At 42.1% G+C, this 22,306-nt stretch overlaps 1 protein-coding gene across 1 annotated transcript; it reads right to left on the reverse strand.

The window, feature by feature from the left end:
* Window positions 1-2,026: 2,026 nt before the first annotated feature.
* Window positions 2,027-19,356, reverse strand: LOC110501302 (transcription factor Sox-1a). The gene is made up of 2 exons (XM_021578776.2): window positions 18,230-19,356; window positions 2,027-3,667 (listed from the first exon to the last, which is right to left on the reverse strand). The coding sequence occupies exons 1-2, from the start codon at window positions 19,064-19,066 to the stop codon at window positions 3,608-3,610; spliced, it is 897 nt and encodes a 298-aa protein (XP_021434451.1). The 5' UTR covers window positions 19,067-19,356; the 3' UTR covers window positions 2,027-3,607.
* Between the last annotated feature and the right edge of the window lie 2,950 nt (window positions 19,357-22,306).

A 22,306-nucleotide genomic window follows, 5' to 3' on the forward strand; every position in this document is an offset into this window, starting at 1 on the left:
CAGTGACATCAACTACTAATACAGTGACATCAACTACTACTTCAGTGACATCAACTACTACTTCAGTGACATCAACTACTACTGCAGTGAAATCAACATCAACTACTACTACTACAGTGACATCAACAACATCAACAACTACTACAATGACATCAGCAAAATCAACAACTACTACTACAGTGACATCAACAGCAACCATGACAACAACTACAACAACTGGAAACATCAAAATCATCAACAACTAATATTTGATAACTATTTGATAACATGATACATTAATATCATCATAGTTTTGTTGGTAAGTATAGAACCCACAACTATGGTTGTGCCATTGCCATGGCCCAACCATGAGGGCCTCTCTATGGGAATGGGGCTGGCATGAGAAGTAGGCCATGCTATTGTGGTTTGTCTCACGAATTGCCCTTTGGGGGTAATAAAGTTGCTATTGTAATAGTACACCACAGTCACATGATCAAGGGTTGTGGAAATATACAGCACTTCAAGATATACTGAGTTTATGCCTCTCTCCAGTCCAGGCTAATAAGTTATCAAAATCTACGATATTCTGTATTCATATGAGTCACTTCACATGTAATTGGTTTTTATTCACATAAAACTCCAAATGGATTGACAGGATCAGAGTAGGTCCCTGAGGTATTTCTGAACGACTTGGTAATTAGTAAACGTTCAGATTCCTCACGGCTTCTCTCTGCCGATGCTACTCCACACAGAGAAGGAAGAGAGAGTGAGGGAGAGAAAGAGAGAGAGCGAGAGAGAGGGAAGAAGTAAGAAAGAGAAGAAAATAAGAGGGAGACAGAGAGAGAGAGGAGAGGAAAAGTGTCACCAAGGACACTCAGAGATACGCAAACCCGAGACGCAGAGCGCCAGTTCGCTTCAGGCACCATCAGTATGACCAGAGCAGTACTGCTGTTTGAAGTCATGACAGAGGAGAGACAAAAGAGCTTGGAACTGAACTGTCACCTTCTGGGAATGGGGGAGAGAGAGAGAGATCTAAACAGAGGGTGGAGTAGAGCGAAGAGGAGCAGAAAAGGGGAAAGAGACAGTCCTCTTTCCAGTATCGGTGTGAAAGTGTAAAACGCCTCCTTTCGGACAATTATTGCTTGGATTCAAATGCCAAAAGCGTTCCTCTCCTTATTTCCTTCCCTCTCTCCTTTCTTCCCCCAGTCATCTCTTCTACCTCTTTACCTCTCTCAAGTCATCATGTTTACACAAGCTGTTATGACCGTTTCCCTGTTGTCCTTTTCCGCATTTTCTTCCTCCTTCCCCTCTTTCTTTGTCTTTTTCTTGCTGGTAGGAAATCTGCAAGGCTTGCTCATCGACGCCAGCCAACATTAGTTAATCCTCTTCCAAAGCACCTTAGCAATGCTGGGAATTTAGAGATGCTAAAAACACACAATTGACAACAACGACAACAACTGTTCTTAACACTGGGCTCACTGTTGGCAAGAGTGGCCACATCTTGAGATGTGTGTTTTCCATAAGTAGTTCAGAACAATCTGCAGGGGTGTGATAACCAAGGATCTCTCCGGAATATGTGTGTGTGTGTGTGTGTGTGTGTGTGTGTGTGTGTGTGCAAAGGGAGAGGAACAGTGCCTAGTTGGACAGTAACATGCTGGTAATGACTTTGTATAGTCACTGGAGTTGCCTATTATCCTGTTCCTGTACACAGTCTGTCTGGGTCAGAAGAACACACCTGCATATTAACATCCCACAGAGTAGGACACCATGGACCTAACTACCAACATCAAACTGCTGCTAAGAACCTTCAATTCCTGTGTGTGTGTGTGTGTATGTGTGTGTGTGTGCGTGTGTGTGTGTGTGTGTGTGTGTGTGTGTGTGTGTGTGTGTGTGTGTGTGTGTGTGCGTGTGTGTGTGTTTCCAATTGTTTGTAATTGCAGGTTGGTACCACGTTGATGCACATAATACATGAGTCTGTGTTTATGTGTCTGTTTGGGTACACGTACACACAATAGGGTGTTGGGACACACAAAAAAACAGATAACTCTTTATTTTGCATTGCATTTTATTTCTAATGTTTTCAGTCAATCCTCAAAATGTACAGAAGCAAAAATAATTTCGATTTCAACTTGATACGTTGATATAAAATCAATAATACAAGACCATAAAGACGGCTGCTTGATTAAGTCAATGTTGATGCACATTGAATGCTTCATTGATTTACCCATTCATTTTTTAGATTGCCTCATTCATAACTTCTGCCCAGTATTTCCGTACCACAGATCTAACCCTCTCTCCCACTGCTTCAAGCAGCTTCTAGATCAACGGCAGGAATTTTAAAAATCCCAGGCTGGAGGAACAGAATGAAAATGAATAAAAAACTATTTCAATGAGTGATTATATGTATTATAGTTAGATTGTGGTCTCGCAGAAAGTTTTCCTCACCTTTCCTCCTTGTACTCTACAATTACCCTTCCTTTTAATTTCCTATGTAATGAAACTGAGATTTTCTCCTGTGTCGCCAATGAGAGGCGACAGGAAGCCATTTTAATGTGTTTATTTAGTTGTGTGGTATCATTCAAGGCGGCAGAGCTCTGAATAGCACCAACATGAACATGACACTGTGTCCGGGCCCGGAGAGGAGAAGGATGACTGTTAAGACTTTACTAGAGAGATACCTTGGAACAGATTTCCTAAACGTTTGCACTTTGTGTACGTTTGCAGAAAAAAAACACTTAAAGAAAGAGAAAAGAATTACTGAAACCTTTTTCACTTATACATGATCTCAATGTCATATTCCTTCTATTTTCTCCTTATCTTACTAGGTGCCAACTAGACCGGGGGTCAGTCAGTTTGCCAGGCATTGGCTGGTCTTGTTGTCAGTGTCCTGCCAAACTGCAGTAAACTGCTGTAATATGTGTGAGGCACTTACTCTGGTCAGGGTGCCTGTCAGAGTGCCAGTCTGTCTCAGAACTGGCCACACGTGATGTTCTAGCTAGCTGTCTGGCATGCAGGGCAGACTGGCTGTTCACATAGACTGAAGGCAAGAAAATACTTCTTTGTCACAATTTGAGGAATTTTGAAATGTTAACATGCAGAGTGCTGTTGGGCAATAGGCCAATAGAGGGAGACAGGGTATTAATATAGGAGGCTGGCTGAGGTGCATGGGGGGTGACGGGGGGGTGACGGGTGGATGTGTGGGGCGGATGACGCACATAAGGAGTGAGGTACTGTGGTGGTTGGATGAGGTGTGAGGCTGTTGGGTGATACATAGGGGTTGGGGTGAAATATGTGAGGGATGGGTGAGCCATGTGGGGGTTTGGGTGAGGCGTGTTGAGTTGTTGGACGAAGTATACAGGGGTAGAGTGCTTTGTGTGCATGTGGTTTGGAAATGAGTGTAGATGAAGTATGTGAAGCTGTGTTGATGGTACCGAGGGTCTGGATGATGAGCATGGGCATTAGCTGACATTAGGTGAGGTACTTGGGGGAGGGGAGGAAGTCTGTCTGGGGCTCTGATGGTCGTTGACATTTCCCGTGCGGTCCTGTCGCCAGCATAGCAAATCTGCTCCTGCTCATCGTAATGACGGCCTGCCAGCCAGCCAGACGGGGGCTAGTGCCTGTCTGTCAATCACAGGTCTCCCCGGTGATCCATGGACAGTCCACCATGGCAGTCATCATACTGGACACCCTGGGGAGGGAGGGGGGGATAGGGAGAGAGAGAGACGATGGACTTAGTGAGACAGACATCTAAAGGTCAGCAGTCAGTCAGTTCAGACACCACAACAATATTTATCTCTTCTGATCACACAGATATGGAGCTTTCTTGGAAACTGGCAGACTAGGGGGAAAGAACAGGTAGGTCCTAGACCACATCCACATGGAATCTGGTCTCCAACCATACAGTATGATCTTTAGTTTTCTTATCCATGATTGACCAGGTAGAGTTATTATTTACAGTAATTGTACCACAGGAGGCTGGTGAGGGGAGGACATGGTAACCATGTGTTTGATATCATTCCATTGTTTATATTCCAGCAATTACTATGAGACTGTCCTCGAGCCACCTGTGAATTGTACCTACCATGCTTAAAACTAACATGCACACACACACACACACACACGATGTGTAGGCCAAAATGTGAATTTCCCTAAGACCAGTAAGGTTATCAGCACACTTATAAATGAATCAAATGAATCCCATTTCACCTAGCTCTGCTAAATTGTCTGATAGTTTATAACAATCTAATGGCCTTGGAAACAATTAGAGTAGCGTAATCATTAAAGGCAATTTACACCTCCTCCACTGAGGGATTGGTGTGAAGTGCACATCCCTTACAGGCTATAATCTGACCCCATCTAAACGACCACGGTTGTTGATCACTTGACCTCACAAAGGTCAGAGGTCAGGGAGTTCAAACAGCTATCAGCGTGGTGCAGGGCTGCAGCATCAGGAAATAAAAACACTGTTTCTTAGCCCGACTCGTTGAGCTCCCATTAACCCCTTCCACGCCACTTTGGAAATAATCACCTGGCACTGAGCTATCAGAAATCCTTTACAGCCTGGTGTGTGTTTGTGTGTGTGTGACTGTAAGATAGAGAATTGTGAGAGTACACTTTAGTGTGTGTGTGTGTGTGTGTGTGTGTGTGTGTGTGTGTGTGTGTGTGTGTGTGTGTGTGTGTGTGTGTGTGTGTGCGTGCGTGCGTGCGTGCGTGATTATACAGCAGTGCACTAAAAGGATTAGCTGTCTTGGCAGCAGTGAGCACTGTGCTTCATACTGTTAGCGACAGCAGTCTCTCTTCACTGGCTGATGTTAATGTGAATGTTAAAGATGTGGAGGAGAACACATGGAGGACAGCTGAGTCAACTGGACCTGAGACAAAACACTCGGACCAGCAAGACACCTTTGCTCTAAACCACATCTGCTGATGTAAAAAGGGTTTCAAACATACATCTGATTGATTTATTGATTGATCACTATTATCACAATCCATAGACTGATTATTACAGTGTCATGGTGACATAACTCATTTACGACCTTATAGTCCTACATAAGCATTCATAGAGATACATAGAAATGAAAGGAAAACTTCAACAAAATATAATGATCTCTCTCTCTCTCTCTCTCTCTCGCTCTCTCTCTGTATGTGTGAGAGAGAAAGAGTTAGAGAAATACATTCAAAAATTCAAAAAGAAAGATCTTGCGGATTTGGCTCTGTGAAGGGAGTAGATGGTGGGGAGGAAGGGGTGAGCAGGCTGGGGAGGCAGACTGACAAGCTCAGAGCACCATGCCACCACCAAACTCTAATTTCACAGCGACATGGTCTTTAAGTAATAACGAGCTGTAGGGGGTGTCATTACCGCCAAACTACCCTGCTCCCTCTGCCACCATTTCCTTGCGTCTCCAGGCATGAACACCGGATCACATGCTGTCATCGACCGTCCAAGCGAAAGGGAATTGTGCACGCTCCCGTGGCCGCGCCAACCCTCCTAGCAGTCCCCCAACCCCCGCTGTCTGTTTACAATGAGCCAGTCATCAAAATAACAAACAAACAAACAAACCGCTTCAAAGACCCGCGCAAGATCAATGAGCGATCCATAAACATCAAGTATTTTCGTTCTCTTCTCTCTCCTGTTATTGTCAGCTCGTAGATGATAGCTTTGGACTGAAGCGGCTCAGACTCAATCAGCGGTATAAGTTCGCCCCTACACAAAACAGCAAGCAACCATTGGAGGGAAAACAAAAACAATTCCAGGCGGCGTTTTGTCCTTTCACAGGGTGTTGTTGTCTAGTTGACTCCGGGAGAGGGGTCAAATATAGGCTGTGAAGTACAGTACCAATCAAAAGTTTGGACACACCTACTTATTCAAGATTTTTTCTTTACTTTTACTATTTTCTACATTGTAGAATAATAGTGAAGACATCAAAACTATGAAATAACATCATGTAGTAAGCAAAAAAGTGTTAAACAAATCAGAATATATTTTCGATTTTCGATTCTTCAATTCTTCCCTTTGCCTTGATGACAGTTTTGCACACTCTTGGGATTCTCTCAACCATCTTCACGAGGTAGTCACCTGGAATGAATTTCAATTAACAGGTGGCCTTGTTAAAAGTTAATTGTGGAAATGATTTCCTTCTTAATGAGTTTGAGCCAATCAGTTGTGTTGTGACAAGGTAGGGGTTGGTATACAGAATATACCCCTATTTGGCAAAAGACCAAGTCCATAAAAGACCAACTCCACAATCACCTGACCTCAACCCAATTGAGATGGTTTGGGATGAGTTGGACCGCAGAGTGAAGGTGTCACGCCTGCGCCCACTCCCCCTCTCTGGCACTTGAGGGCGCCAGGCTGCCCATCATTACACACACCTGTCACCATTGTTACATGCACCAGCGCTTCATTTTACTCACCTGGACTCCATCACATATTGATTACCTCACCTATATTTGTTTATTCCTCAGTTTCATCCCGGTGTCTGCATTAATGTTGTTTTATTTCCCCTGTCCAGACGCTATCCATATTCTGTTTCATGTCCGTTATTTATTAAATGTTCACTCCCTGTCCTTGCTTCTCGTTTCCCAGCGTTTGTCCTTACAGAAGGAAAGCAGCCAACAAGTGCTTAGCATATGTGGGAACTCCTTCAAGACTGTTGGAAAAGCATTCCTCATGAATCTGGTTGAAAGAATGCCATGAGTTTGCAAAGCTGTCATCAACACAAAGGGTGGATACTTTGAAGAATTTGTTCAACACTTTAAAAAAAAAACATGATTCCATATGTGTTATGCCATAGTTTTGATGTCTTCACTATTATTTTATAATGTAGAAAGTAGCAAAAATAAAGAAAAACCCTTGAATGAGTAGGTGTGTCCAAACTTTTGACTGGTACTGTAAGTCTGGAATTTAGGTAACCCATTGCGTTTTCAAGCGTACAACTTGTGGAAATGATTCACCACATCTAGAATTTGCCTACTGTCATGTTATTAATTTATTCTATTGTCCCTCAATTTGATTGAATTCAATCAACTTTAGTATAGGAGTTCATGCACTCCACTTCTTCAGTTGCCTACATTTGACATTTTTGTAATTTAGCAGATGCTCTTATCCAGAGCGTCTTACAGAAGTAGTTAGTGTTAAGTGCCTTGCTCATGTCGGTTACTGGCCCAACGCTCTTAAAGGCAAGGCTTCCTGCCACCCTGATAAATCATCCAGTTTGGCCTAATCCAATAGCCTATATTTTTTTTTACACACTACACACTGTTGGCTTTTTCACGCACGACTCGAGGAGGTGCTGAAATGACGTAATTTCAGCCGCTGTCATTTCAGCACTGGACAGCTCTCGTCCGGCTAGAATGGTATAAAGTGAAGCACGCAGGAATAATGACCAACGTTTCTAATCTTGTAGCATTTGACAGTGCTTTACACAGGCTACAGCAGGGGCAGATAGAAAGAGAGGCATTGGGTCATATTAACGATATAGAATAACGTTCAAGTTATAGACAGAAGCCCTTTCAGCTTTGCCTGAAGTTAGGCACAACTCCCTTTCTGAACGTGGTCAAACTGCAGGTATACATACTTTAAATTGGCGATAACAGAGTATACTCTGGCCGTGTTATGCATTGGCTTGGATCTGAAAGTCTCGCAGCATTGCTAGCATTGCTTTGCAGCTGTGTATTTCGTGAGATCATGAACAATCGGAATCTCTGTTCGCCCCCCTTTGCCTCTCTGGGTCAGGAACATTAGCATAGCCCGCTCTGCTTGACTGACCACCGCTGCCGGTGCGGGGGACCGCTTTTGTCCCCCTCTCACCCCTGTGGGTAGCACTCAGGTGAGGGCAGGGTAGAGCGGAGTAGTCCGATTACACAAGACCCCCATGGCGTCCACGCATGGAAATTAGAGGCACGCACGCACACACACCAAAAAGGTGAAAATGTTGTGCACCTACTTACAAAATTCCCTTTTCATAGGCCTATAATAAGGAAACTCTTCCAAAGATGCTACAAACAAGGTGTTCATAACAAACAAAAAGTAAGTTTGGATAAATTTAATTCACAGACTCTAGCTGTTGAGTGTCACAGAAGAATGAATACTGTGTCTTGTATTCGGTCGCCAAACAGTGAGTGACAGTTATTTTTCTGCGCTGGGCTGATTCTCATGCGGTCCTGCGCGCCTCCATTATGTTGCAGTGGTGGGAAATGAGAGGTCCGCGAGCTGCTGGCGTGCTGATTACCGCTCCTTAGGGATTCTCTGTTTCTCCTCGGTAACTGATAGTTAGGCGCTGCTCTAATCAAATATACCGTCTGTCTCCGCGATACAGACAGACCTATAGCCAGCCAAAAACACACGCTTGGGCGCATTGCAACGCAGTTAACCTCTGTGCACCATTTATTCTGCTACCAATCGAGGAAGAATTAGAGGAGATTTTTTCTTGCAGACTACTTTTCGCTTTTTTATACGTTTTTTTTTTGTAAGTGCCCTTTCAATTATTTGGTCAAATATCGATATTTCGGCTAAGCCGAAATAAGTATATTCTTTTCAAATCAACAATCAAGGCATTGCTGACTTGAAAATGTGTCTAAGAAATGTGTTTCTCTCACTAAATTGGACGATTTCTCTTCCTTTCATTCACTGGGCAGACAGACAAGCCTGTTCTAAAGCACCCCAAAACGTTATCCTCATCAAACTTATTATTTTTATTCTACACCCGACCCCTTCCAAAAAAATCCCTGCTACCCGCGGTGCGTTAGGTTTTGTGTGGTCCCGGCACTGTCCCGTTTTTGACACTTCTCTGACGGGTTCCCCCGGTTCCCTCGCACCTGCGTCGCTACCGGGTCCCTTCAGGAATGCACTGGGGCTTGTAATCGCCTTTGTTGGGGCATTGAGTTGTACGGCTGAGTGAAACTTCCCAACCTCACAGTGCGCCGGTCGCTGAATGGGGCTCAGCGTGGGGCGGCTCTCCAAACCGCGGCCGCTGCCAAATTCCAACAGTGGCGCTCACAATCACTCCCACACAGGCCCCGCTACCACCAAGCAGGAGGGATGGAGGGAGAGGAGGGAAGTTAGAGGGGGGGGGGGGGGGGGGGGGTGGTAGAAGGAGAAAAGAGGAGAGAGGGGAAAAGAGTCCAAAACGAACTCTAAACAAATGGTCAAGGCTAAATATTTCTCACCATCACTCTTCGCGATGGATACGGTTTAGGCCTGAATCAATTACATTTTATTTAGCTTGGCAAGTCAGTTAAGAACTAATTATTATTTACAATGACGGCCTACACCGGCCCAACCCGAACGACGATGGGTCAATTGTGCGCCGCACTATGGGACTCCCAATCACGGTCGGTTGTGATACAGCCTGGATTCGAACCAGGGTGTCTGTAGTGACGCCTCTAGCACTGAGATGCAGTGCCATTAGACCGCTGCTACACTCCCGAGCCCTATATTCCCAACATGATCCACCATTTTCACAGGGTCCCCGTTCATAGGTTAAAAGTCCTCAAATAAAACCATACTACAGAGAAGAATTCAAAATGTGGATGATTAAACTTCAAAGTTTAATCCTCATCAAACGTATTATTTTCATTCAACTTCAAAGTTTAATCATCAATAGAATAATTTCCCCGGCTGATTGCTTAGACACTGTCTAATTGAAAATCTTCTGACAAACAGTTCAGAAGGATAGGCTACAGAACATCATCCTCAAAATTGCTCGTGTTGTGAGGAAACAGCATTGCAAGAGAGCAAGAAACAACAAGAGTAAAAGTTTGCAAATGTGTGAAAAAATAATAAACTTTCCCTGTGTGTGTGTCAGCAGCCTGTTTGCCACCACGTGTCGGTGCATTGGGGCCTGTTCTCCAGTGTATGGTGCTGGACAGAGCAGCAGCAACAGCAGCATCGCAGCGCTCCTGGAAGAGCGCGGGATTAAGAGGCAGCAAGATTGTTAAACATGTCAACGTGTAATTGCACGATAAGGCCCTCGCGAGGAATTCATTGGCCCAGTTGCTTTCTCTATTCCCCGCTAATCTTGCCTGGCACATTCGTTCTGTGCAATCTGTCTCCGTAATCTTCTGTGACAGAGCGGGCACCGAGAGCAGGCAAACTCGGCTGGGTTTTTTGGGGGGAGGGGGGCGTTGGGGATGGAGGGAAAGCGGAGAAAATATGCAGAGGCGTGATAAAGTGACGCTAATTATCCCCATTTAGGACAGCGAGTGCAAGGGATCGGGGCTTTACCAGCGCCGAGTGTGCGCCAGCGCTGATGGCTTCCTAGCGTGGAATATATCGGTGGCTACAAGATAAGAGTATCGTATGCTGGAGAGATTTATTGGTCAGAGATTTACTGCTGCTGTTCCCCTCCCTCTTCCTCTCTTCCATTCCCCAACCTCCACATCGCCACCTTTGCCCCAAACCCCGTTCCCCATCACTTCCCCTCCCTTCCACTTTCCCCTCTGGGGTCGAGTAGTAAATTATTCGGGTTCAATTTACCAGAACACTCCTCTTTTAACCTAGCGATGTGCCGTGACGCGCCCCGCCTCTCTGTTTTTTCAGTGTTAATCTGTGTCGCTTTACATCTGCAGATAAAATACAAATAACCTCCAAGCGGGCCATGCTATGTGCCCCTCCGCTGCGTAGGAGGGGAGCTCTGCAGACGCCATATCACTGTCTGTTTAGGATCCACACCAAACTCAGTTTTCAGCAGTTTGTTTTATTGAATTCAGCAGTTTGTTTTATTGAATTCAATGGTCTCCACCTGTATCTTGGGGAGGCGGCTCTCTGACAGGTGCTGTAGGCGGCGGTAGGTGCGGTATGGTCCTCTGAACTTCTAAAGTTGGTACCAGCGGAGGCTGGTGGGAGGAGTTATTGGAGTTGTTACGTCTGGGATGGGATAAATGGAAACCACATGTTCGACTCCATTCCATGGATTACATTACAGCCATTACAATGAGCCCGTCCTCATATAGCTCATCCCACCAGCCTCCACTGGTATACACTATAGTTAACCGATTTTAAATAAGTGCAGTACACCTACCTATAGGCAGATATATGTGTATAGGCCTACAGTACAAGATGTATCATCAGTTTTCTAAATGGTGGAACAGTTTGATACTCCTGATTGGGGCAAAACTGGTGGTGAAAGTTTCTATATTCCTATATTTCTATATTTCTTGCATTGTTGCATGTGAAAACTGAAAGAAGAAAGACAGTGATCTTCTTTCATAAGACTGAAATAAAAGGTAGCATCGTGTGGAATACACTATTAGGAAAGCAAAGCCACTATGAATTATTCATGCAGTGAATTTCAGAAAAATAGATGCACGATTTACTTGTGTAAAATGTTCAGTGCAAATTAAGTTTGATTTTAGTTGAATGATGATGTAATGATTGGAAAGTTTTAGGATATTATTTGGGGAGAGAAATATGATGACAGTGATGACAGCTCTTTAAAATTATTTTTGTGGTAGTTGAAGAAATAGGTAGAATATGTTCACCTGTAGTTCGATCGAATAAATAAATGATTTAGGCTAACAGCATAGCTGCGGGAAGTAGGGGTGCTGAGGGTGCTGCTGCACCACCTAAAAAATAAGAATTAAAATAATAATAATAAAAATTAAAAATAATATTTTTTCAGCGGACCGATATAGCCGTCTGCAGGGTGAAGCATTTTTTCCAGCAAACTAAATGAAATAAGTTATAGTAGTGGTAGTGTCTGCAGTAGTAATGGTGGTGAGAAAAAGTAGTTTCATTAAAATATTGATTGATTTGTTGGGTAACTGTTAGGAAATTATCGGGTATGATAGCCTGAACATGTGAAAGTTGGTTTGGTGTCTCTAGCTTGAACGGTTCAATAGTTACAATTATTGTTGGTGGGTATTATATGCTAATTTATTCACATTTAAGTAGTTATAATTTATAGTGCAGACTAGAGCTAGACCAGAGCAAGTGCAAACCTTAGCTAGCTTGCTACACCTAGGACCAGACCTGGACCAGAGCTAGTGCCGACCTGAGCAGTAGTTGTGGTCAGTAGTTGTGTGGTGCGGTATTTTTGTGGTCGGTAGTTGTGGTCAGTAGTTGATTTGATTTGATTTGTGGTCAGTAGTTGTGTGGTCAGTGGTTGTGCAGTTGTGGTCAGTAGTTGTGTGGTTGTGGTCAGTAGTGGTGGACAGTAGTTGTGGTCAGTAGTTGCGTGGTTCAGTATTTTTGTGGTCAGTAGTTGTGCTCAGTAGTTGCGGTCAGTAGTTTTGGTAAGTAGTTGGTTCATTAGTTGTGTGGTTGTGGTCAGTAATTGTGATCAGTAGTTGTTTTCAGTAGTGGTCAGTAGTTTTGGTCAGTAGTTTTGGTAAGTAGTTGTGTGGTTCAGCAATTGTGGTCAGGAGTTGTGTTGTTGTGGACATTAGTTGTGTGGTTCAGAAGTTTTGTGGTCAGTAGTTGTGGTCAGTATTTGTGGTTAGTAGTTTGTGGTTGTGTTAGTCGTTTTGGTTTAGTCGTTGTGGTCAGTAGTTGTGTGGCTTTGGTCAGAAGCTGTGGTTAGTAGTTGTGGTCAGTAGTTGTTGTCGGTAGTTGTGTGGTTGTTTACAATATTTGTGGTTCAGTAGAAGTTGGCCAGTAGTTGTGTGGTTATGGTCAGTAGGTTGTGGTCAGTAGCTCTGGTCGGTATCTAAACTACAATTGTTGCGTGAAAACTGAAAGGTGTGCGATGAGAAGTGATCGGGTTAAATATGAAAGGAGTGAATGGAGACAGCTTCACTCTATCCAATCAGTAGTGCTGAGCGATTAACTGGAAAGTCAGTTATTTTTCATTTATTAAACAAGTAATTGACCAACGTCATATAAATTATTTTAATTCCATTTTGTTCTTTTTTTTCTGTGAGCCCAACGCACACATTGGAAAGTTTCTCTAGAGATAAATCAGATCAAACCTGAACTGTGCAATGTAGTAGGAAGTTGTAGTATATATTTCTACATAGTTTAGTGCAGAAAACATGGTAATGTATTCCAATGACCATAATCAATTGCACTTCTACTTGTCTGGTCTGTGTTTTTTTTTTACTTTGAAGAACTACTAAAATAGTGATTTTGTCATACAGCATAGGCAGCAGCTCTATGAGATGATTACTTCGGATTAAATTAAATTAAATGCATGATTAAAGTCATCAAATAAAACCAATGTAATATACACAACTGAAATATATTATTAAAGTAAAGTATGTGAATAAATTATGGATAAGCAGTAAGGGGCAGTCACTACCATCATGGGACTTTTATTCATTGTTTTATTCGGTGTTGTTAAATCATTCAACCCACATAATGCATAGTGCACTTAATGTTAAACAAAATAATCAAAACCGAAATCGAAAACCATTTTTATTTTTTAATAATCGTACCGAAACCAAACCGGTCTGAAAAAGCATTAATGCTCAGCACTACCAATCAGAGCAGCGGGATCAGCAGTTGAGTTATTTAGAGCACGAGGCTCGATCCTAAGGAGGACGATGCGATGTTGCATTGTCTGCCTCATTGTCGCTACTTTCTTGGTGTTCACAATTGTTCTAAATTCAATCACCCCATTCACACTACTCGTAATTTTTGCTTGTGCGACTCTACGTCTGTGAGTATCGATAGCAACGGCTCTGTTTGGGCTTCTCAATGATGAGACATGAGAGAGCTGTTAGCTGACGTTAGCTAGTTACTTTTTGTCACTCTAAACTCAGAACAACATCTGTAGCGCTTGATTGGTATGAGATAATTCTGTTTCGAGTCCGGATTTGAATAGCAGAGAATTAGACTATGATGTTAGATCCTATAAGTGTTTGTCTATCCTGTTGTGGGAGTGGTCAAAACGGCAGTTGTTTTATAAAGTTACGGGGAAAAGTAGTTGATGTGGTTACTAAAATAACTGTACCGTTTGATTGGAATAAGATATTTTCGTTCTGAGTTCAAATTTGAAAAGAAGAGAAGTAGAGGAAGATTTCATACACTAACTTTTTTTTTTTTTTTTTTACTAGGCAAGTCAGTTAAGAACAAATTCTTATTTTACAATGACGGCCTACCACGGCCAAACCCTCCCCTAACCCGGACGACGCTGGGCCAATTGTGCGCCACCCTATGGATCTCACAATCACGGCCGGTTGTGATACAGCCCGGGAACAAACCAGGGTCTGTAGTGAAACCTGTAGCACTGAGATGCGCCACTCGGCAGCCTTATGGTCTAAGTTGTTGGTAAAGTGGTCAAAGTAGCTTATTTGTGTCAAAAGTCGCATTGTTGCAATTACAGTGAATGGAATGTTGGAAGTGATGATGTCACAATGGAGCCTTTAGAACGTTGAGGGCATTCCATTAAAGTGGATGGAGGTAAGAAAGAAGGACAAAAAGCTTAACAGTTTAGAAAGTATAAAAGATATCAAAAAGTTGTATGTATGTAACTCAATCCAGACCAGTATGCACATTTTAAAGTTTGAATGACGTTTCTAGTTTAAACCGTGTAAGAGCAGAAGAGTTTCAAATAATAATAATAAGTATTATAATGCTTTTTTGGGGCCTGATTTGGACTAAATAAGTCACAACAGAAAATACCCTCTCATACTTTTTCTCAATGCACCAAAGATGTTTTTTCCAAGCTCTATGAGGCACAGAAAGGCTCCAAAAGGTCTTGAAATGTGTCATGCAACCCCCATAGAGGGAATGGACTACAAAGGGAACTCCCTCTGCTCTAACCCATGCTTACTTCCATACTGTTCCACCCATAAGAGGGATAGAGCAAGTGCCCACTTTGGGGAGAAGGTTGCGGAATCATAGCACAGCATGAGAAAGAAGTTCCCTTAGGTCAGAGGTCATGTCACTTGTTGCTGCGTACAGGTTTAACAATGACTATAGGGCGGGGAGTTTCTCCTCTTCATGTTCCCTGACCAAAACCTCCTGCCCCAGCAATGATATTGCATTGGAGTATTTGAACAGGAGATAAGAACAGCAACTATGTATCATGCACATATAAAGCTGCTCCCAAAGAGGAAATCACTGTCAATTCAATACATCAATATTTGTTGTGCTCTTATGGATTGTTCCTAACACCATATTTTTATTACATTTTAAAAAATTTAATTAACTAGGCAAGGCAGTTAAGAACACATTCTTATTTACAATGACGGCCTACTCAGATGACATATGAGTCTCTCCGTTTTTATGAAGTAATTTATAACTAACTGTCCAGTTGAGACTGAAAGACACAAAAGATCCCCATATCCTACTTCTGCCAACGTATTAATAAGACTGCGAAGTCTTCGCATCTAAAATTGGGTGTGATTGTTTATTTCATCATGTTAGCCATGCCTATGTGTTTCAGTGTCTGTGACTGCCATGTGGGTATTAAAACACTTCCACTTGAAACACCCAGTGAACAGCTCGCACTTCCTTGTTTCCTAATGTCTACAGATGATCTGCTCTGATTCAAAACGAGTCACAAAAAAAAAAAAACTGTCACACACACTTATCACCCTCTTCAACACATTTTAGATCTCCCTCTCCAGCACGGTGATTTCATCTAGTCTCCATTCATCATGGCACTAACCATCATCTCAGAATCTCCAAACGGTAAAACGTCCAATACACACAGTGGTAATAAGATCAAATGAGTTGAAGGCACTATGTCGTCTGTAATACAACCATGGCTTAAATAAAGAACTTTATCTACTTGGATGATACTGCCATCCGGAATCTATTCCCTGGAAGTGCAATATGTATTCAACCATTATTGGAGGGAAATCTAAGTTCAATAGAAAAGTGGTTCTTGATCATTAAAATCCAAGTGCCTGTTACACACTATAAGGCCAAACCGGGCCAAGTCAAGCGAGCCAAGCCGAGCTGTACTGAATTGTCCCTATATTGTGAATCAGGCACATTGTTCTGGCATTGCAGCCTTCATAAGTATACTTGCTGTAGTAGGCCTATGGCAGGGATGCAGAGTGTGTCAATCACTGACTAATGTGGTTTCTTTGTATCCATACTGCTTCCTATTCAGGGGTACAGGCTTTGTTAAGGGATCAAGGAAACAGCCTGAACTTTGACCACTACTCACATAACAAGAAAACAGCAAAGTTTCCACTTTTCTCCCAAATAGACCATTAAAAAGCCTTCAGCTCATACTTATCAGGATTATCTACTCACAGTGTAGTCAATGTATTATATACTGGGAGATAGTCAGTCACAAGTAAAATGTGAGATGAGGTCAATTCAATACTAAACTATTCTAAAGTAATCAAATGAAGTTTGCTATGTATGTATACAACCTAATTCTGGTTTATACAACTCCTTATCTGAATTATAATAAGTCTATAATAATTTAAGTGGAATAATTTAGGACAATGTGCTATGAAGTAAAATAATATTAGGCTAATTTACTGAAAGCAGTAGGCCTATTATACTGTTCATGACAACAATAAAACGGGTTGGCCTAAATTCGCCAATAACAAAAACGTCAAACATCCTACACATTTATTAGGTTTAAAAACATAATTTTAGTGATAAAATATAGCCTAGGATATTTGAGTGAGCCTGAATAATCGTTCTACATTTACTAGTTGCATTTGGCGATCGCCATTTGCAATCATAGCGTTATTGTCCAAATAGGCCTGCATGGTTCATCCCTTCAGCGCTTGCAAGAAAAATTTGTCTTTCAAAAATCCACAAAAGTCACCCAACTCGAGATAGCTTTGCTCTTGTTTTCTATGGGCTATAGGATATATTACTGTATTTTTTGTCAAGTTACTACAGAAATATATCATATTATGCTATTTGAATAATCTATTGTACATTATAACAACATAAAATCAAGTTATTAAGTGCTATAAGCCTATTGTATAATCAATACCTGCGGAACAGGTCTAGTCTAAGTTTGTCAGTAATCAAAATAAAACAAACCATAGGCCTAATGCATGTAGCCTAATTGAGTTCAAATGATCATGGGAAAGAAAAACCATGGAAAGATTAAAAATACAACTTATAAATCGAATCAAGAACAAAAAGAGCATAATTAATTATAAAAATATATTGGAAGTGAGATGTTGCACGCATATATCCGAAATGTAGGCTATATTCTGAAGGACGAACGTGAATACTGTGCTTCTCTCTCTGTTCTATCGTGACAATTTGCTAGTAACGTTAACTTTACAGAAATGATTACATAAGGGTAAACCCTGAGAATAGTTTGGGTGTACTTAATCCAATGGCCAAAAAATAAGTTTACTTATATTAAATATTACGCATTGTAACTATTTGTTTCATGTTACGGGTTTGCCAGAGACACTCTCCCATTTAAAAAAAAAATGTTTTTGCCGTAGAGGTAGCTTTACGTCAGACTCAAAGTTTCGTGGCCTTCAAATGAAATATAACTCATTACCATTTGCAACTGAAGATAGTGAACAATAATCAAGCTAACACTTTTTTTTGTAGAATCAGAGCAACATATGTGTGAAATTTATTTAAATTGTAATTCAGCCCAATATCAGAACCTCTCTCCAGCAGAAATGCATTTCGTAAATTATACAATAGCAGTTGCGCGTCAGTCTTTTAAAATATTCAAATTATTCACAATTTACAATAATTATTACAATAAGAAGAGATAATTATGATCGTGAATAGACAGTGTAAACGGAAATGTTTACAATCTCTTGGGGGAATTATTAAATGGGGAAAATATCAATCTTTAAAACCATATTTCATGATTATGGAAAACATGTTCTTATTTTTCAATAACTTACAGTGAACCAAAAATAATTCGATTATAGTTAAGCAAATGTGTTCATTAATTTGGTTGGCATCGCCCTCAACCACAAGTGTGGTTAATAAAAAAATTACAAAATGATAACACAACAACCAGTATCTGAACTCATATCCTGTTCGTAAGAGAGTGTATACTCCAAAAGGGGAAAGGATAGGCTAATTTACTTTTAATTTACAAGAACACCATAAACATTCTGAACAAAATGCAGGTAGTTCAGTGATCATTTAAAAAATAAGTAAATATTTGGTTATGGGTTTTTGTATTCTGTCTGCAGTTTCCATAGTCATATAAATAATCTATATATGCGTTAATGGAACCGTTCCGTTCACCCCAGCCGTCGCACTCTGGTAATGCTGCGGCAATGCGTGGAGTCTACTTTGCACCGACGGGTCCCCGGGCTCTCCGGTCGGTAAATACATGCTTATCATCTCTCTCAAGTCTCCGGGGCAAGGGCCCCTGGAGTGAGTGCTAACGGGAGGGCTTACGCTCGGCTCTGACTTCACCAGCGACCCTAACGTGCCCATGGCAGCCGAGGAGGAGACGCCAGAGCTCTGGTGCTGCGTGTAGGTGATCCCGCCATAGCCGGACGGAGATGCGCTCATGTAGCCCTCAGAGTTCGAGATGGGGCTGTACTGGAGTGCCGACATGTCGTAGCGGTGCATGGGCTGGGGGTTGTGCGGGTGATGGTGGTGGTGTGAGTGGTGGTGATGCCCGCTGCCCGGGTGCTGGCTGTAAGCTAGCTGCGCCTCTTGCATCATCGCCGCCGCCGCAGCAGCTGCAGCCATCTGCCCCGAGTACGCACCGTTCGCCCAGCCATTCATGTGAGCGTAGCCTGAGCTGGCGGAGCCCCCGTGGCCCCCGGTGCTCTCTAACCTCTGGCCGACACCGGATGAACCCATCCCGACACCCAGACCCATTCCACCGCCGCCGGCCCCAGAGAGCAGGCCACCGGCCAGAGAGTATTTGTCCTTTTTCAGCAGCGTCTTGGTCTTCCGTCTCGGTCTGTACTTGTAATCCGGGTGTTCCTTCATGTGCATTGCTCGTAACCGCTTCGCTTCGTCGATGAAGGGTCTCTTCTCCGCCTCGGACATGACCTTCCACTCGGCTCCCAGCCGCTTGCTGATCTCAGAGTTGTGCATCTTGGGGTTTTCCTGGGCCATCTTTCTCCGCTGCCCGCGGGACCACACCATGAACGCGTTCATCGGACGCTTCACCCGGTCCTGATTCGCTTTGGACCCACTGTTCGGCCCCGTTTGCCCCAAATGTGTGTTCGTTTGGGGTCCAGGGGACTGGAGGTCCGTCTCCATCATCATGCTATACATTCACCTTGTTTTCAAACTTTCAACCAACAGATGAAACAAAGTCTGGTTCAGTCGGCGCGCGAGTCCGGCAGAGCAGGTGCACACGAGGGAACGACAATCCTACACCACAAAAATAATTAAATGCAAACTTAATTAATAATCCAATACATAGAGTGTCAGAGAATACATAGAGTGTCAGTCTCCTCTTCGGTTGTTGGTTCACATCCACGCTGACAGAAGGCGCATTTGAGCCACTTTCCCTGTCGGAGTTGAGAAGTTAGTTAAAGCGGCAGCCATATGAAGCGCCTTGACAGCGGTTAAATGAGCAACGAGCGGCCAATAGCGTTCTAGAAGCAAAGCGATTTGCATGGCGCTCAGTCAGGTGACGCAGAACCAGTGAAAGAGGAACATACTGGCAGGGGGGTGAGAGGTGGGTCACCCTCGCTAAGTTACATGGTGAGTAAAATTGCGGGGAATTACATATAAATCCGCTTGCCACTTTCAAGACTAGACTTCTAGCCTAAAAGTTATTCAACCACATAGTCATTGAGCATTTGAAACAAGTTTTCACAGTCTCACTGCAGAATTAGACATTCATCCAATTTCGAGTGTTTTTGTTGCTCCTGCTGCTCTGTATCGTTCCATTTCTTCAAACGTCAAATTTCATAGTTAAGGGTTAAGTTTAGGCACTCGGTCCGAATGATTAAGGTAAGGATTATGGTTTGGGATAGGGTAAAACAAAAAAAAAATGTGTCCACGATGTCTTCAGGACATGGATAGGCATCCCATTTCTACTTCAATCTTGAACGACCTAGCTGTCTAGGACTATATTTTTTCAAAATGACATACATTATAACAGTCAGTAGTTCATAAGCTACTTCTGTTGAATACATATATATATATATATATATATAAAGGAACCAAATAGACAATTACAGATTGTTGGCTTGTTGAAGATGTTGGCCACGCATAGGCCTACACGCACACACGCTGTTTTGCGTCACTAACCACAACCTAGCCGTGCGTCAAAGTGTGGCATTATCAGATGTCATACTTCTACAAACAAGCTAATGGGGTTTTGGACCGCGGGAAGACATGTTACTTATTCTAATCAGCTGTTAAGGAGGCTGTTATAATGTAGTCACTGGGGCAGACTTGAGATAGACTGTCATCGCCGTCTGCTGGAGGGGAACAGCATGGGAGCGTGCCTTGCGTGCGCCATGGTGTTCCCATTGGCGTTTGTGTTGCCATAAGAACCTATAGCATACACTTCACAGCTGGTTATTACGCTACCCAAAGTCAAAAACATTTTGTAAACAGATATGGGCACCAAAGTGAATAATTATGTGACACAATTTATAGGCTCGATGATAGAAAGTAAACCAAAATTCGATATATTTTTTTCAGATGCGGAAAAACCACGCATGCTATTCCAATGCTGTCTTTTTAACCAATAATAACGTGGGGTTAATATATTTATGTCTATGCCTATCCACACAGAAAATAAAACAAATTCGTTTCATTTTAAACTGGCAAGGCTGAGTGTTATGGTGTCAGATCTCAACTGGCACATGATCGCGCGCACGTGCATCAAATTTCACAGCTGACCTCCCCTGAAAAACCCAATCAGCGGCTAATTGAAAGGCAAAAAAACATATTCCTTCCCCGCCGCGAGGCTAACGATTTAATCATTGTATCATGGTTTGTTGCTTTTAATTAGGCTCATATATCCTTCAATACGGGAGCTGGAGGAGCATTCAGGCGTAGGCCTATCTATCCCTCTGCGACCGGTAGAGTTAAGGGATCTCACAATGGTCAATAACATCCTCGTAACCCACGTCTCGTGGTTTATGGCTCGAGGATTAGATATTTTTTGGGTTGTGACACACCGAGAATGGACTACTGACACACTTGCGTGCGCAAACCACCGAGAGAGAGCGCACTGATACCACTCTTCCCAGATCAAATCGCAATAAATATGAGCCCCTTTTTTGACTTCACATCACAACTGTTGCCCACTACAACTAGATTATTACTAGGCCGACTATAATAGGACAATTGTAATAATAACAAGTAAGTAACATCATAATAATAGGCCTATATTATAGTCTATAATAACACAATATCACAGGCCCATGATATTATACTAATGTAGGTCTATATATAATGTCGATGAATAAGAAAATCACACAATCCACAATATGTTTCAGAGAGAGGCTTGTCATTATAGCATCATCTTTAAATTGTGATTACACAAACAAGCCATTGAAATACTGTGACTTCAATGGCCTATATGCGAATAGCTTTAAATGATTATTGCAATTTAAAATATTCTGAAAGTATGATTTTTTTTTTTGAAAAATGTGTATTTTGACTGGAAGTTGGTTTTGCGATCCATTAAAATAGCCAACAATATTATTATTGTTTTTGGTCTAAGGTGTGTGAACATACCCTGTTTTTGAACAGCATATTTGAACATATCAGTGCCTTTAATAATAACTAAAGATAAAGGTTTTCTAGGGCATATCGTTATGAAATTGCATCGAATGGTTTTGAGTGTTCAAAGTGGATAATGGCTGATGACCTAGGCCTATATAATTATTATTAATATCGACAAATGTTTCTGGAACATGTAGGCCTACTAAAACGTTTATTTCATGTAGGCTAATTTCGATGATTTCTGATTCCTTTATTTAGCCATATGTAGCTAACCTTGTTTTTCATTAGGGAGATTGTTTGCTAAATTATGATGATGAGGGTGATCATTATGAAGGAAATTATTGATATTATAATAATTAGACTTAGTAGTTCAGATTATTCTCATAATTATTAAATATTACAAAATGATAGGCTAATAATTTTATCCTCTTTAACATAATCTCAAAATGCCTATATTTTCAACAACAAAAAATCGGACACAATTCAAACAGCCTGAAAACAAAGTGGAACCGGTGTTGAACGTCATCAGCGAGGAATTAGCTTTTGCAAACGCACTGCAACCAATCTTGGGCCATATTTACTTTTCCTGTCATTCTCGATCACTCGCCTCAAGTTTAGAATTCTCCCAGCTTCTTTGTGCGCAGTCTGCGAAACGCTGCACACTCGTTGCTGCAGGTGCACGCGCGGGGGCAAGGGTCACACCACTTATCCAGCCCCCTCAACCAGCCTAGAACAATATTCGTTATTTATTTTTTATATATTTTTTGGGTTTAAATTTAATTTTGATTAACGAGTGGTTTTAGCGGACCATCAGCCATTGAA

This window comes from Oncorhynchus mykiss, chromosome 22 (genome assembly GCF_013265735.2).
Source record: "Oncorhynchus mykiss isolate Arlee chromosome 22, USDA_OmykA_1.1, whole genome shotgun sequence".
Classification (NCBI taxonomy): domain Eukaryota; kingdom Metazoa; phylum Chordata; class Actinopteri; order Salmoniformes; family Salmonidae; genus Oncorhynchus; species Oncorhynchus mykiss.